Below are 14,223 nucleotides of genomic sequence, written 5' to 3'. Positions count from 1 at the left end.
TCCCTTCCCTTTGGTATGGCCCAGTGCACCAAAGGCACAATTTCACTAGCAATATTTCTGTCCTCCTGACTGACAATATGATACCTGGATGCATTTTGGTTACTGATGAGCTACTGCCTCCCATTTTGATGGCCTGTCCCTTATGACACTCTTCACTATATGTTCAGTGAGAGCATTTGCACACATGCCTACCTGGCAGCTAGAGAAAAATCACAGAATATATATATTTTTTCCAAGAGGTGACATCTGGCTTGTTAGCTGATTTGGCTCCCGTCTGCATTACAGACTCCGTTGCTAATGACTGTGCAACCATCCCAGAGAGCTGTTCTGGGTCAAACATTTACGGATCAGATGGGCTGATTCACCCTTCTGCAGAAAGGGTTGTTTTTGTCTTTTGTTTCTGCTTTTTACCGATCTTTACATTTGGCAAGCATAAAAGAGAATTTTGTCATAGAACTGTAAATCTTTTCACCTCTGAGACTGCTGTCTAGTGTTTTATTGCCTGAATACTGTCTCAGACAACAGAGCTGCAGCAAACAATAGGACCTACCTGGCTAACTAGTGTAATATTGTCAGCCTGTCTGTTCTTGAGCTATCTATGGGGTTATATTGTGAATGAGACTGATGAGTATATTCTGGCTTGTCTTAGTCCCTATGGATATACAAAACATCTCAGATAGGAGATACCAATTTCAATAACAGAACTGGAGTGCAGTTGGTTTTAGAATTGGAAGAGGATCGTGACATTGTGTATGTAGCGGTGGGTGAGGGAAACTGGAGTCTGTCTGCATCGTACTAGTTCTGGCTGTAGTCCTGTGGCTTGTCTGTGATTTTACTGATGTCACTACAAATTAGGACCAGATCTCCTAAAGCAAAAAGAGTTATCTTTGTGGGGTGTTATTTGAGTGACAAATCAAGCCTTGTTTCTTCACACAGAGACACAAATTCACCTAGAAAATAAGTATTTAAAATAAAAAAGTTATCTACAGGCAGTAGAATTATTGAAGCCTAGTTTCCTTTAGGTTTGTGTTCTTTTTTCCTCCAAAACCTCTGCTTGGCAATGACCCCATCTCTCCCTATGCGCTTCAGAAGGACACCCCTAGAAAAAGGGACAAGCAGTTGCTTCTCAAAAACATCACATCAGCGAGTACTCCAATAGTTGTAACACAACAGGCAGGCACCATCCTAAGTCAAAAACTGGCTAGGAAACAAGCAGAAGGGCATCGCCAACTTTCAGCATGCAAAAACTCAGCGTGGGGATGAGTCCAGGTTCCCTGCTCTGTTCAGGCGCTGTTTCAGGTGTGCAATGCGGACAACCTGTGAAGAAGGCGTAGATGAGGAGGCAATGGCATTCTCAGTCATCTCAATGGTCTTTACATTAGTTATGACCAGATAAGACTGAGACAAATGTCACAGACACGCAATGAAATTTGGTGAGTGAGTAGCAGGACATTAATTAAAACAAATTGCTGTTATATAGCACAATAGTAAACATCTAAGAGGAAATGTAAACTATTCTGATACCACAAAGTCACAACTAAAAATATCAGTTCAGCAAGGGCACCAGGGCATCACTGTAGATTGGGAAAAAAATTGACAATATTTTAGAGCACAAGGATGGGATAATTATTATTAATTCAAATATAGTTAGACAGGGATGTTCCAGGCTTAGCCAAAGCTCTGTCAATAAAACCAGCAACACTGTCTCAAAGAGATGTTGCGGCTTTAGAATGGTTGCAGAAAATCGTCATGGGAAAAATCAAGGACATGGAGAAATTTTCATTCAGAGAGACAGATGAAAAGGTTGCCATGGTTTACCCTAGAAAGGAGGAAGAGAAGGTAGGGAAGTGATAAAAGCACCGACTACAGGGAAGGTTGCAAGAAAGGCAGATCAGGAACATTTTTTTTTCCCACCTCATGACGTGAAAACAAGAGGATGTTCAATGAAATCAAAATGTATACATTCAGAATCAAAGGGTCTACTTCACAAAATGTTCCATGAACTCTCCTCACTGAAAATTGCTTACATCAAGAATTTAAGGACCAAAAAGGGATTTGTGGTTTAGTGAGGATTTAATAATTTTATTAAAACTCTAATACTGTATTTTAAAGCTTACACCAATTTCCAGTTACAAGAGGCCAAGGTCAGATCTGATGTAAGGAGCACATTTGCCTGCTTTGGAGTTTTTGCATCTTTGTGTGAGAGAAGGAACTGCTAAAATCTGCTACTCAGTCCAACAATTTATTAGGCACAGGATCAATAAACCGCATCACCTTCTTCTATCTTGGGTCCTCCACTGTTTACTATGGCAATGCTTGATTTCACTGGGAACATTACCTGATCAATAAGCCTGGAATAATGACCTAACTGAAAATGTCACATTAGTTAAGAAAGGAGACTGATCTTGTGCTATCAGAATATAATTACACTTCTCTTTGACTCTAATTTTTTTAACAGGCTAGTTCAATTTTATGTACAAGTTGGAAGCAAGGCTATTGGTAACTCCTGCAACAGACCAAGAGCCAGGAATGAAGGTAAAGCCTCTTTTCCTTATAATAAGCTTTTTGTATTTCGGGCCTTCTACAGTGTTTTTGCCTTTTACTGCCTTTACAAAATCAAAAAGATTGTTTTATTTTTAACATAAATCAATTACCTCTTCGGTTTTCATAAATGGTGCAAAAAACTATTTACTTTTGTTCCGCATTTGTATTTATGCTTATTTCCACCAAATCTAATGGTGATCTATCAATAGGAGTAAATTTGTTGGAGCTGTGATGGTTTAAGACAACATTTACAAGAAGAGGTGTAATAGCTTTTATTGGAGTTCTTGATAGTGTTGGAAAGCAGGTAAATTTACAAGTACAGAGGACTTTCTTCAGGTCTGAAATAAAAGGAATAAAATTCAAGTTCAGGATAAAGTGGTCAACCTCCATTTCTAACCTGAAGTAGAGTTGTGTGCCTGAAAACTTGTTCAGTTTCTCAACTGCACCAGTGGGTTTAACTAAAGATTGCCTTCCAACCCAAGCTCATGCATGATTTACCTGAAATGCAAAATTATAATGCTGCAGCTGAAAATATATTTAGTCTAAAGAAATTAATCTTTCCCAGCTGTCTCCTCTCTTATTTTACCCACATGCTTAGAGTTACTGAGGCAGGGGGCTGATATTTGTGTCTGGGAAGGGTCAGCAGAGTTTTGGGAGCAGAATCCCCATGTAAAGTGGTCTAGTTGCATGAAGACAGATCACTGACATCTGGTAGATGAGAAAACCTCCTTTTCCTCTCAGTATAAATCATTTAATATCGGTGGACTGTTTCCTGATATATGGCATTTACACTGATACTGACTCAGAACTGTCATTTTTCAGCACAGATTACACTGAGGGTATGATTCTCCTCTCATCTGCACTGGTATAAGACACAAGAAAATCCATTATCTTTGAACATGCTCCAGTATAAAAGAGTTTTAAGAGAAGAAATACACATAAGAAGTGCTTCTTTCTTCTATTATCCCCTGTGATGAGCTCATAAGTGACTTCACAATTCTGCTATGTCCTAGTATTTGCCATACTATGTGTAAGATATGAAGACTATTTTAAATTATCTAAATATTTACAATAATTAACTTTTAAGGATGCTGTGAGCTTGCATAGGTGGCATAAGCATTGTGAACTACCCATGTTGGGAGCCCAGCTATCAGAATTACAACTTAGTGTCCCACACAAACTGCAAGGATATCCAATATGAAACAAATACTGACTGTATTAAGAAATTCACATTATTCCTATGGTTTCTGTGGTACAATCATTAGTTTCACTGAGGTTGTAAAAGATTGGATCCTTTGAGTTTGGTGAAGACAAGCAAGATAACCTGTAGCAGCTGGTGAGCGTACATCACTTTTGCAGTAGGACTTCATCCACAAAATGCTGCTGGACCAGGGGATGCCAAAAGGGTAGGGGAGATGCCAAAAGTGGCGAGCACTGGACAGCAGTTGGCAGCTCCTGAGTACAGGCTGAAGAGTTGCCCCCTTTTGCTCTGTACAGTCAGACAAACTACCTTTCTTAATTTTACATGCAGGGCTTGTCGTTCAATACACAAACGATAACGGGATCACCTGGCATTTGCTGCGAGAGCTGGACTTCATGTCGTACCTGGAACCCCAGGTTGTATCGATAGACTTACCTCGGGAGGCCAAAACCCCCGCCACCGCTTTCCGCTGGTGGCAGCCACAACACGGTAAGCAACGCTATCCTAAAAATTCATTAAGCAGCTTTATACAACCCACATATCAATGCTTCTCAGTATGGACATGTTCTGCATAAACCTCAGCTTACCAAAAATACGGTATGGTGAACAGTTTGGGCGCTGTAAGAGCATATTTAGGCTTTCCTCAGTCACACTGCAGACATGATTTTCTTTTGCAGCACCAAGCGGAATAGTGGGCTTAAGAGTAAAATTGTTTAAGAGCTAAGTTTGAATCAAAGATGCTGAGAGATAACAGAGGGGAGGGGAAAAGAATATTACATGGAAAAGCCTAAATAAGATGAGAGAATTTACCTGAGTATAGAATGACCCGGGATACACATTTTATCTCACTTTTTCTCTGTGTTGGAAGAGGAGGCATAACTTGGCCTTGAATCTGCCTACCTCATGGCTCCCATCTCACTATTTTAATATCTCCACGCTCCAAAACAGGACTCCCACCCCCTGCCATTTCTGGTGTCCCAGCACCCTGCTCCTCTACCTTCTGCTGTACCCCCAAAGCACACTCAGCCACTTCCCACATCCTCACCTGAAAGTAAAACCCTGGTGCTCACTGATACCTATAGCCACTGTGAGAGCTCCCACCTTGCGCGGGGGCACATTACCACTATTAGAAGTGTCCTGATTAAGTGTCTCGACTTTGTGCAAGGCAGCAGCTGCTGGATCCCTGCAGGAAATATAAGGTGATATTCAGAAATATAGCAAAGTACATTTTAATAGCAATTCCCTGGGGAGAAAAGCACACAACTTACATTCAGGTAATTATGGTATGCAGCTTCTTGGATATCATTTATCGTTTTGATGGCTGTTTTTTATTCGTACATTTTCTTACAATGTACATGCTGGGGTTAATTGTCCTCACTAGGCAAGAAAGTAGACAAGGCAAGAGCGATGTGATTTAGTTAAGAAGCCAGTTTATTTGGGAAAAATGCTGGTGCACCACAGACCATCGTTCTCCCACGATTGTTTGCACTGGTGAGTGGTGTGATGTCAGACCTGTTGCTCCCTCCCTGTGTCCTGCCCGTGGCCACTTGCTCTGGGGGCACCTGGATGACATCTGTCCCTGCTGAGAACGGTCCCTCTAAGACCACCTGACGGCAGTCCTGTGGCTCCCAGTAAGAGGGAGAGTTTATGACTGGAGGTTGAAATACCGCCTTCCATAGGTAGGACAACCACTCCTCATTACAGATATTAAATCCTTCGTAGATTGTCCTCTGTCTGCCATAACTCAGTGCAGAGTGGCCTTATCAACCATGGCTTATCATGAGCCATATTCCTCATAGTTGCAAGACAAAAGTCCTGGCACATTGCTGCGAGCTCACAATTTATTGTCAAGACTTTCCTTCTTCTGTGAGGGCAGCGATTGTACAGTAAGATGACATTTTCAGCATTCAGAAAGAAGAATTGACATGAAGGGCTGGAGAAATGGGTTGGAGATGATGGGGAACTGAAATGCCTGTAGGCTGGAAAGCAAGAGAAGAGAGGTTTCCAGGAAGGAGAAGGTGAAGAGCACTTCTATGAATATCATCTATATCAATAGCCTTCAGCATTTTCCTTTGGGTACTATCCTCTTCCATACAAAAGGTACTTTGGGAGCTACACAGAGGGCTTTCCAATTTAGTGTGGGGAATGGCAGGAAGGTTGTGACCCGTGAAATGAAAATCCCCAATCTAGGGGCTCAGGGAGTGTCTCATTCAAACACAGGGAGAGTGTATGATGACGAAGGCACTGAAGCTTGAGAAATTAAGAGTGTTTATCTGAAATAGAGTCCAGGTTCGTCCTTGAGCAAAGTTTTAGTCTTGTTTACCAGTGCCCAGTCTACATGACTGCGCACTGCTCACTGGCAAACGCAGGATGTGGGCATAAAAAATAACTAACAGGGACCTCACTAACCTGCACGTTCTGCTTTTTATAGGGAAGCATTCAGCTCAGTGGGCTTTGGATGATGTCCTTATAGGGATGAATGACAGCTCTCAGACTGGCTTCCAGGATAAATTTGATGGAACTGTGGATTTACAAGCAAGCTGGTACAGAATACAAGGAGGTCAAGTAGACATCGACTGCCTGTCTATGGATACAGCTCTGATGTTCAGTGAAAACATCGGTATGTGTTACCAAACATTGCTACAGTTGTATGCGCCTATTTTATACATTATTTATGGGTCAAGTTTTTTACAAGAGGGGAGTTATACACAAATTCAAGTATATAGTAATCTACAGGGAAGAGAAGGCTGAAAAAAGGTGAAAATACAGATAACAAATTTGAATGACAGTACTGAAAGCATATGCATAAGGTATACTTTTTCTGTTGTTTTTCTCTCTTTTCTTAGGAAAACCTCGTTATGCCGAGACTTGGGACTTCCATGTATCAGCCTCCACTTTCTTGCAATTTGAGCTGAGCATGGGTTGCAGCAAGCCATACAGCAATTCCCATAGCATTCACCTGCAGTATTCTTTAAACAACGGGAGAGACTGGCACCTGGTGATGGAGGAGTGCGTCCCTCCAACCATCGGCTGTCAACACTACACAGAGAGCTCCATCTACACTTCAGAAAGATTCCAAAACTGGAAGAGAATTACAGTCTACCTCCCACCCTCAACCAAGTGAGCAATGCTCTTCTGGCTGTTTAGCATGATCTAGATTTTGCTGATCTAATTTGAGCAAACATCCCCCAGCTTGGGAATTTTCTGCATGTCTTTTAAATTATTAAATGTGTGTTGTCACGCCATCGGAATTTTAAATTTCACTTCAAAATATTTCATCGGATATAATGTGAACTGCAGGAACTGAAGGAAGTAACAACTTTGAATGAGTGAATTCTTAAGTCTTGCCTATAATCTATGACAGCAAGAACAGGAATACTAAACCAATCTTTTCTAACATTTACCCAATAAAAAGCAATAATTAATGCACTAGTGAATCTTTTCATATAAAAGTATTTTCTGTCATTGCACATAAGTTATAATGTTATTTGTCATCCAAGATTTAGGCATGCTAATTATGACATTCAGCAAGTCAAAATGCATGTTACTGGATGAGCTACCTCCATCCTTTTGACCGGGAGGAGAGTTCTGACTGCCTCCTAGTGATATCACATGGTTGTAAATGGATGTGGCAGATATGCTGGCATCCGTCTCTCTGAATAAAACCATGCTCTAGTTTAGAAATAACAGATGCCGATGATATTGCTTACCATTATTCTGAATAGTTCTGTAATTCATCAAAGCACCCTATACATTACCTCTGTGAATTTCATCACCCAGAAAATATAGCGGTAAAAAATGGACACGCAGTAAATGAACTGGGACTGGGGTTCACATCTTGGTTTCTAATTCCGTAGTTCACTCCAGAGGACCATGCATCTTCTTCCAAAGAATATTCTTCACAAATATAATGATATCCTGATCCTGTCAAAGTCAGAGGGCAATTCTCTGTGTTGTTCCAGGCTCAGCCCCACAGCACATCTCCTGCCTGAACAAATCCAAGATCATCTAACCCATAGCACCTTGACAGATTTTTTTTCCAAAATACTTTCCTAATACGAGGATAACAAGGCAGTCAGCAATTACAGCAGTGTGTATGCATGTGCATGTTTGTACATATACAGTCATACATTGTTATATATATACACTAACATATGTAATCATTGCTTTTTCTTTACACGACACTTAGTATAAATGAACTTTCATTACTTCTTAGTTTACTGAAGCAATTATATTGTTTTAACTCTGCTAGCAACACGTGGAGCTGTTGAATGCTAATGTAGCTAATAGTTCCTGCTCAACCACTTTGCTGACCAGCAAGAGTCACAGCAATGTTGACTTTTTTGGTTTTCACTTTGGGCACCTTCCTTTAGAGGTGGTGGAATTTTGCCTGAAAACCAACCTGAGAAATTGAGACTTCCAGTTTCAACTGGAATATGAGTCTTTTCCAAATGCAGAAAGTCGTGCTTATTAATATGCTTTTGTTCTCCTGAAGTTTATGGGATTTTCTTCATTACTTAGCACTTTGTGGAGCAAACATTTTGAAGCCTGAAATACATTCACTCTGTTTTTTCTAGCTCTCCCAGAACACGATTCAGATGGATTCAGTACAACTATGCTTCTGGTGTTGATTCTTGGGCTATTGATAATGTGGTCCTGGCTACAGGGTGCCCCTGGATGTGCTCAGGCCACGGCATCTGTGATGCAGGTCGTTGTGTGTAAGTAGCAACCTGCTTAACCTGCTTCATAGAAAGGATGTTGTGTTTTATCTAGGCCAGACGGATAACACCTTTTCCTCCCAATTTGTTGCTAGGTGTGACAGAGGCTTTGGTGGTCCGTACTGTGTCCCTGTCATTCCTCTGCCGTCTGTCCTGAAGGATGATTTCAATGGTAACTTGCATCCAGACCTTTGGCCTGAGGTCTACGGTGCTGAGAGGGGAAACCTGAATGGTGACATCATCAAGTCTGGAACAGCTCTCATTTTTAAAGGGGTCAGAGATTACTTACATATTGAAAAAATTAATAAAAACCAGTAGAGTTAAAAACAGAAACTTAATTTTCTGTTGTTTCCCTCCATATGTTTATGTCAAATTCTTTAGGCTAGAATTTGACACTTTCATTTTTCCTGCCTTTTTGTGCCCTAAATATGCACTATGTTTGTCACAGTTGTTTTTTATGAACAAATGGGTTTTGTCTGTTGGCTATTACCTTCATTTGTGGTAGAAATTCCACCTTAAGCATCAAAGGAAAAGAATGAAACTCTGCGGCTGAGATTCTTGAGGCCAAGTGAGTGATTTGGAAATACTGTACATATTACAATCAATGGGGTTTGTGTCTTGAAATCCCCGATTGGCTGTTGAGTATTTTGAATAATACAGATTAGTCAGCACTGTAGTCTATGTATCAATGTTTATGTAGTTAGCCTGTGTTTAACTTAATTCTATTGTTTTGAAGTTTCCTAGCTCTTTAAGGATTTTTTTGTTAATTACAAGTTAAAAAAGGCCAGGAAATATATTTTCTGAACTTGTCAGTTCTTCAACAAAACACATAAATAGAAAGACTTTTGTTCACATAAGCACATAAATTTTAGGCTCATGCATGAGTCTTCATTTGACACTGTGAATTCAGGTGCTCCGAAAAAGCGAAGTTTAATAACTTTGGGTGTAGAAATAAATTCTTTAGAAATAGTTCTTTGCAAAACCTTGACTCCAGTTCAACTTCTTTAGATCATCTAAATTACAAATCACAGGATGTCAGTTGTCTAAAACTTGGATTGATTGTTCCTGCAGGTTGTTCCCCTAGGGGAATGGGTCTGAGAAAGAGGGAAGCTCTATGAGGTGGAGTTTGGCAGATCTCTGCAGAACAGGGACCCGCCCTGGCCCCAGGATCCACACAACATTGAGGTCATATCTAGAGATGGACAGGACCTGAAGGGTCACTATGAGGTTTCCTGTCTGCTCCCTTTCCGTACTGCTCTAAGTCAAGAGGTTGCCCCAGAAGAGGATATTTCTACGAAATATTTTTTGAGGCACGGAAAAAAGTTCCTAGAGAGGAGTCTTCCTGCCTGGAAATTAGGGTGCTTGGCTACTATACAGTTTGCCCAAAAAATGGGTATACTAGCTTGTCCTCAATGTCCGAGTAAGTCGGCTGCAGTGCTTGCAGATCAGATCACATCCCAGTGGTTCAGAGCATGAACTGGATGAGCTGTACCTGTGTCTGCACCTGATCATGGAGCTGTGCCTCTGGTGGTGACACACCCCCATATCTAGCCTTTTCCATTACTATGGCTCACTTTGCCAAGGCTATCACTACCCCCTTTTTCTGCCTGGGAAAAGGTGTGGGACAGAGAGCTACCTCTCTCTCTGCCACCGGCAGTCAGTAACAGACAACATCCAGACAGGAGTAAGCTGCAGAGCATCTTCAATAACGGGAACTGAGATTCACACTATATATTCTGTATTTGCAGGAAGGACTGAGAATGCTTGTTTCAATGCTTGTTTCCAGATTGCATTAATACTGTGTACATCCAGTTTTCATTTAAATTTATACATATATATACAGACATATACATATATATATTTATATTTATATATATTTATATTATATGCTTATATTTATATTATATATTTATCTGTTTTATATTTTTATATGTATATTTATACTTATATACATACATATATATATACACATATACATGTATATAAATATATATATAAAAAAAATATAATGCTATATATTCTGTATTTGCAGGAAGGACTGAGAATGCTTGTTTCAAGAGATCTAGATTGCACTAATACCATGTACATCCAGTTTTCTTTTAAATTTATTGCCAAAGGTAAGATCACTCTTTATTTCCTATCACTTCTCTAGCTTTATTCATACATAGCAGCAGAAAAGAATATGGATTTACATTTTCAACTTCAGTGTACATGATCATCAGTTTATGGTAGATAATATGGGAACTTGTTTGAGATTCTGCATCATCCCTACCTTGCTACCAGCCTACATGGCCATCTGTGCAGTAAAAGAGTAAACTGTGGTGGTATCAAAAACAGCAGAGCTAGTACAGTCTTAGAGCAGAAGAGAAACAAAATAGCTCAAGATTTTTAGAGATTTTGCCATATGTTGGGGAAAAATGAATTTGTCAGTTTTTAAAGTCATAAAACGGTGCCTATAGTAGATTACTTAAGGGACAGATAAGGAACAACAGATTTTTTAATTTTCAAGTTTCAGTCCACTGCATTAAAATCTCTTACCATTTGGCTTCTTAGTAGGTATCATAGAGATGATTAAAACCCCATAATTCTATTTAATTGTGTATGAAGAATAGTCAGACTTTACAAGCCAAGTCTACAAGTTGGTGTAACAAGCTTGAGACAGTTTCTCTGGTACAAGCAGGTTCAAGCCAATGACTCGGTCTTACCCTGCTCCAAACCCCTGCCATTTCTGGCCTTGCAAAATAATTTTATCCCAGTCAGGAGTAACATGGCGGAGAACCACTAACCTGGTTGATCATTTCAGTCACTCCTATGCAGTCTCAGAAGTTTTTCCCAGCATTGCTTCTAGAACCGGTGCTGAACTCCCAACATGCAAAAACCCCTCTCCCTGTGGTGGAAGGTGTTCATAGCTTCTGCGGGAAGCTCAGCACTCTGGGACTGGACTCGCCATTTGCCAAAGGACAGCGTGAAAATAGTTTGGATAAATAAATACCTTGGCCAAATCTCTGTATGGACAAGTAAAAATGTAGCTCTTTCTGAATTAAGTTTGATAACCTTTAATAGGCATTTAATCGTATACATTTGGCTATTTATTACTATTGTTTAAGTACTTTATGGAAAAAGAGATAAAACAATAACAGCCAAAAACATAACATGCCCCAAAGCAATAACATGCCCAATACTTCATTTTTAAAAGCAAAATCTTTGTGAAGACTTCTTTTACAAAACTATGCCTTGGAAATATTTCTACATATGATCCTTGCCAAAATATTAAAAAATATGATAAGTAAAAAAAATCATTCTGAAAGGCAGGAATAGCCAAAGGCTCAGGGCTGGATATTGATGCTTGACCGACAAGAGGTAAAGCAGTGAAACTCCAGGAGAACTCTTTTCTCATTAAATCCATATGGCTTGCTAGCCCTAGGCCTGGATCCAGGACTTACTCCCAACAAGCTCCCTGATGTTGAATGCAAATTAATATAGCTGGGCCCATCTCAGCTGTAAGCATTAAGAGCAGTGTGTTGTTTACTGTTAATTGCCACAGATAAGCTGGAATCAGCTCCTGACTGCAAATGTCTCCTCCCTGCTCTGTTCCACATGTGGTGCTTGAAGAGAGACTTTGTGCTGGAGCAGAGTGGGGCAGAGGCGTGCGCAGCAGGTGCCTTGGCTTCAGCAAATTTGGTTAATTTAAGAGCAGAACATGGGAGAAACTTGCACAGTAATGCACAGTGAGGCAGGGATTAAGAAACTGTCCCTTAGCCCTTTTCTGCTGCTAATTCCTGCCCTCATACTGAGTTTTTGGGGAGCTACCATCACGTTTCCTGCACTATGAGGGGAATGGAGAGCGTAAATTTGTCTGAGAACCCAGCTTAGAGGTGTTTCTGGTCAGCAAGTCAGGCACGGGCCAAACATACACTGGGGACTGAGCTTGTGCAGGGTAACCAGCATCAAGTGCAAGTGCTGGGCTCTAATCAGCATATGTTAATACACAGGGCTGTATAGAGCCTTTATTGACTCTTTAAAGCTTTAAGTAAAAAAAGGAGGAACTGGTAGTCAGAAAATGTAAGTTTTACTCTCAGTTCCACTACTGATTTTTAGTCCCAGCTTAAAGCACAGAATATTACTTTGTTGTTGTTGTTAAAACATGCTAATAAAGATCTTTAGCGCTTTACATCAATTATATGATTTCTGGGCATGAATATGCTCATATCCGTGTCTGCAGTCAGAGCCATGGGCTATATATTTGTGAGGGTAAGCACTGTGTCTTTATCTGTGGGTGCTACAGATGGTGATGATAATCTCTGGTACCTGGGAACAACAAGCAAATAAATACTGAATTACTGAACAATGTCTGTGGTAGAAGGAGTTGGTTTGTTTTCATCTAAAAAATTATAACACTGAGATAGCATCTCATCTAAGTAAATTAACTGTGACCATACATATAATTAACGGCAATGTAAATTTAGCCCCTAATTCATTAGCATCTTGCAGACAGACAAGCAAGGGAAAGCACAGGAAGATGTATATGTATAATACATATATAATGTCTCAACAGCTTAAGTTGTTGTTAAAGCAAGCCCATACTCTGTAATAGATGTCAAAGTAACCTAATTGTATTTACTCTTGAAGAAGTGTTTTTGAGCAAGTGCTTTTTAAAACCAGATTATAATGAACGTAAATGCATGTTCTCTCTGCTCCAGGCACCCCCGAGAGGTCTCATTCCATCCTGCTGCAATATTCTGTCAACGGTGGCATCACTTGGCACCTGATAGATGAGTTTTACTTCACGCAGACTACAGATGTCCTCTTTATTAACGTTCCTCTGCCCTACGCAGCCCAAAGCAATGCGACGCGGTTCAGGCTCTGGCAACCTTACAACAACGGTAAGGAAGAGACACCCATGGGACTCCAGGTCCACAGCACAGCTCAGCATCTGTAAGAGGCTAGATTTTTTAACTCAACAATAATAGAGGCTCTTAAATCATGTTTTCTTATATTTGAACTCCTTCAATTAAAATTATCGCAGGATTATGTTTACTGTTCTTATAAAGCTGCTGTATGCTTTAAAGTGAAAGTACTTTAACTTAATACCCCTTGACTGTGTGCAGAAGACTATCAGCTTTGGTCCTGGATGGACTGGGAGATCAAGCAACACTGATAAAGTTAACTTCACTCAGGTTCTTCTCATTATTTTTAATGGACCTGATTCTCGTTTACACTGAGGCCCCATTAGAATGCTCCAATTATACAAAAGTGTCCCAAGTGTAAATGGGAACTGGGCCTACCTTGCTCAGAATTAACTAGGCATTAAAAACCCATTTAGAAAGAGTATGTAGTGAGCAGTTAATCTTTTGATTAAATTGTAAGGGACTGTAGAAAACCACATATGGAACGCAGCTCATTCCTCCTAATTACAGGAGATGAGCTAGCTGAAGAAAGCTCTCCTCTGCTCTCAGTTATTCTGAGCGCATCTCTTGCAGGAGCTGACATTAAGGGCTCTAAAGAATTCCAGTGATCATTTAGACACAGTGATACAGCAAAGATTTATTCCACGCAGGCAAGTGCCTAGTGCATCTCTAATAAAAAAGCAAATTCAAATCCGGTCCTAAGAATCCAGTTCCAGTTCATTCTTCTGATAGGTCCTGCCTAAAATATTTAACTAAACTTTTCTTGCATACATTATCCTTAAGTAGGAATTTCATTTAAAAGAAGCCATTTAACTTTCTCTGATCAACACAAAGGCTTTTAGATAGATTAAAA

At 40.1% G+C, this 14,223-nt stretch overlaps 1 protein-coding gene across 1 annotated transcript in view; it reads left to right on the top strand.

Annotated features, from left to right (window-relative positions):
* The window catches only part of RELN (reelin), a 299,055-nt gene that overhangs the window by 235,834 nt on the left and 48,998 nt on the right, over window positions 1-14,223 (top strand). The window contains exons 31-38 of the mRNA XM_075144890.1: window positions 2,459-2,535; window positions 4,076-4,234; window positions 6,177-6,365; window positions 6,592-6,865; window positions 8,323-8,463; window positions 8,559-8,736; window positions 10,496-10,580; window positions 13,164-13,346. Of these exons, the coding sequence (XP_075000991.1) occupies window positions 2,459-2,535; window positions 4,076-4,234; window positions 6,177-6,365; window positions 6,592-6,865; window positions 8,323-8,463; window positions 8,559-8,736; window positions 10,496-10,580; window positions 13,164-13,346 (1,286 nt within the window). The remainder of the gene's footprint in view (window positions 1-2,458; window positions 2,536-4,075; window positions 4,235-6,176; window positions 6,366-6,591; window positions 6,866-8,322; window positions 8,464-8,558; window positions 8,737-10,495; window positions 10,581-13,163; window positions 13,347-14,223) is intronic.

The sequence above is a fragment of the Calonectris borealis genome, chromosome 1 (assembly GCF_964195595.1).
Source record: "Calonectris borealis chromosome 1, bCalBor7.hap1.2, whole genome shotgun sequence".
In the NCBI taxonomy this organism is placed as follows: domain Eukaryota; kingdom Metazoa; phylum Chordata; class Aves; order Procellariiformes; family Procellariidae; genus Calonectris; species Calonectris borealis.
Note: the sequence above shows the minus strand (reverse complement) of the source record. Positions and strands in the feature narration are given on the sequence as shown.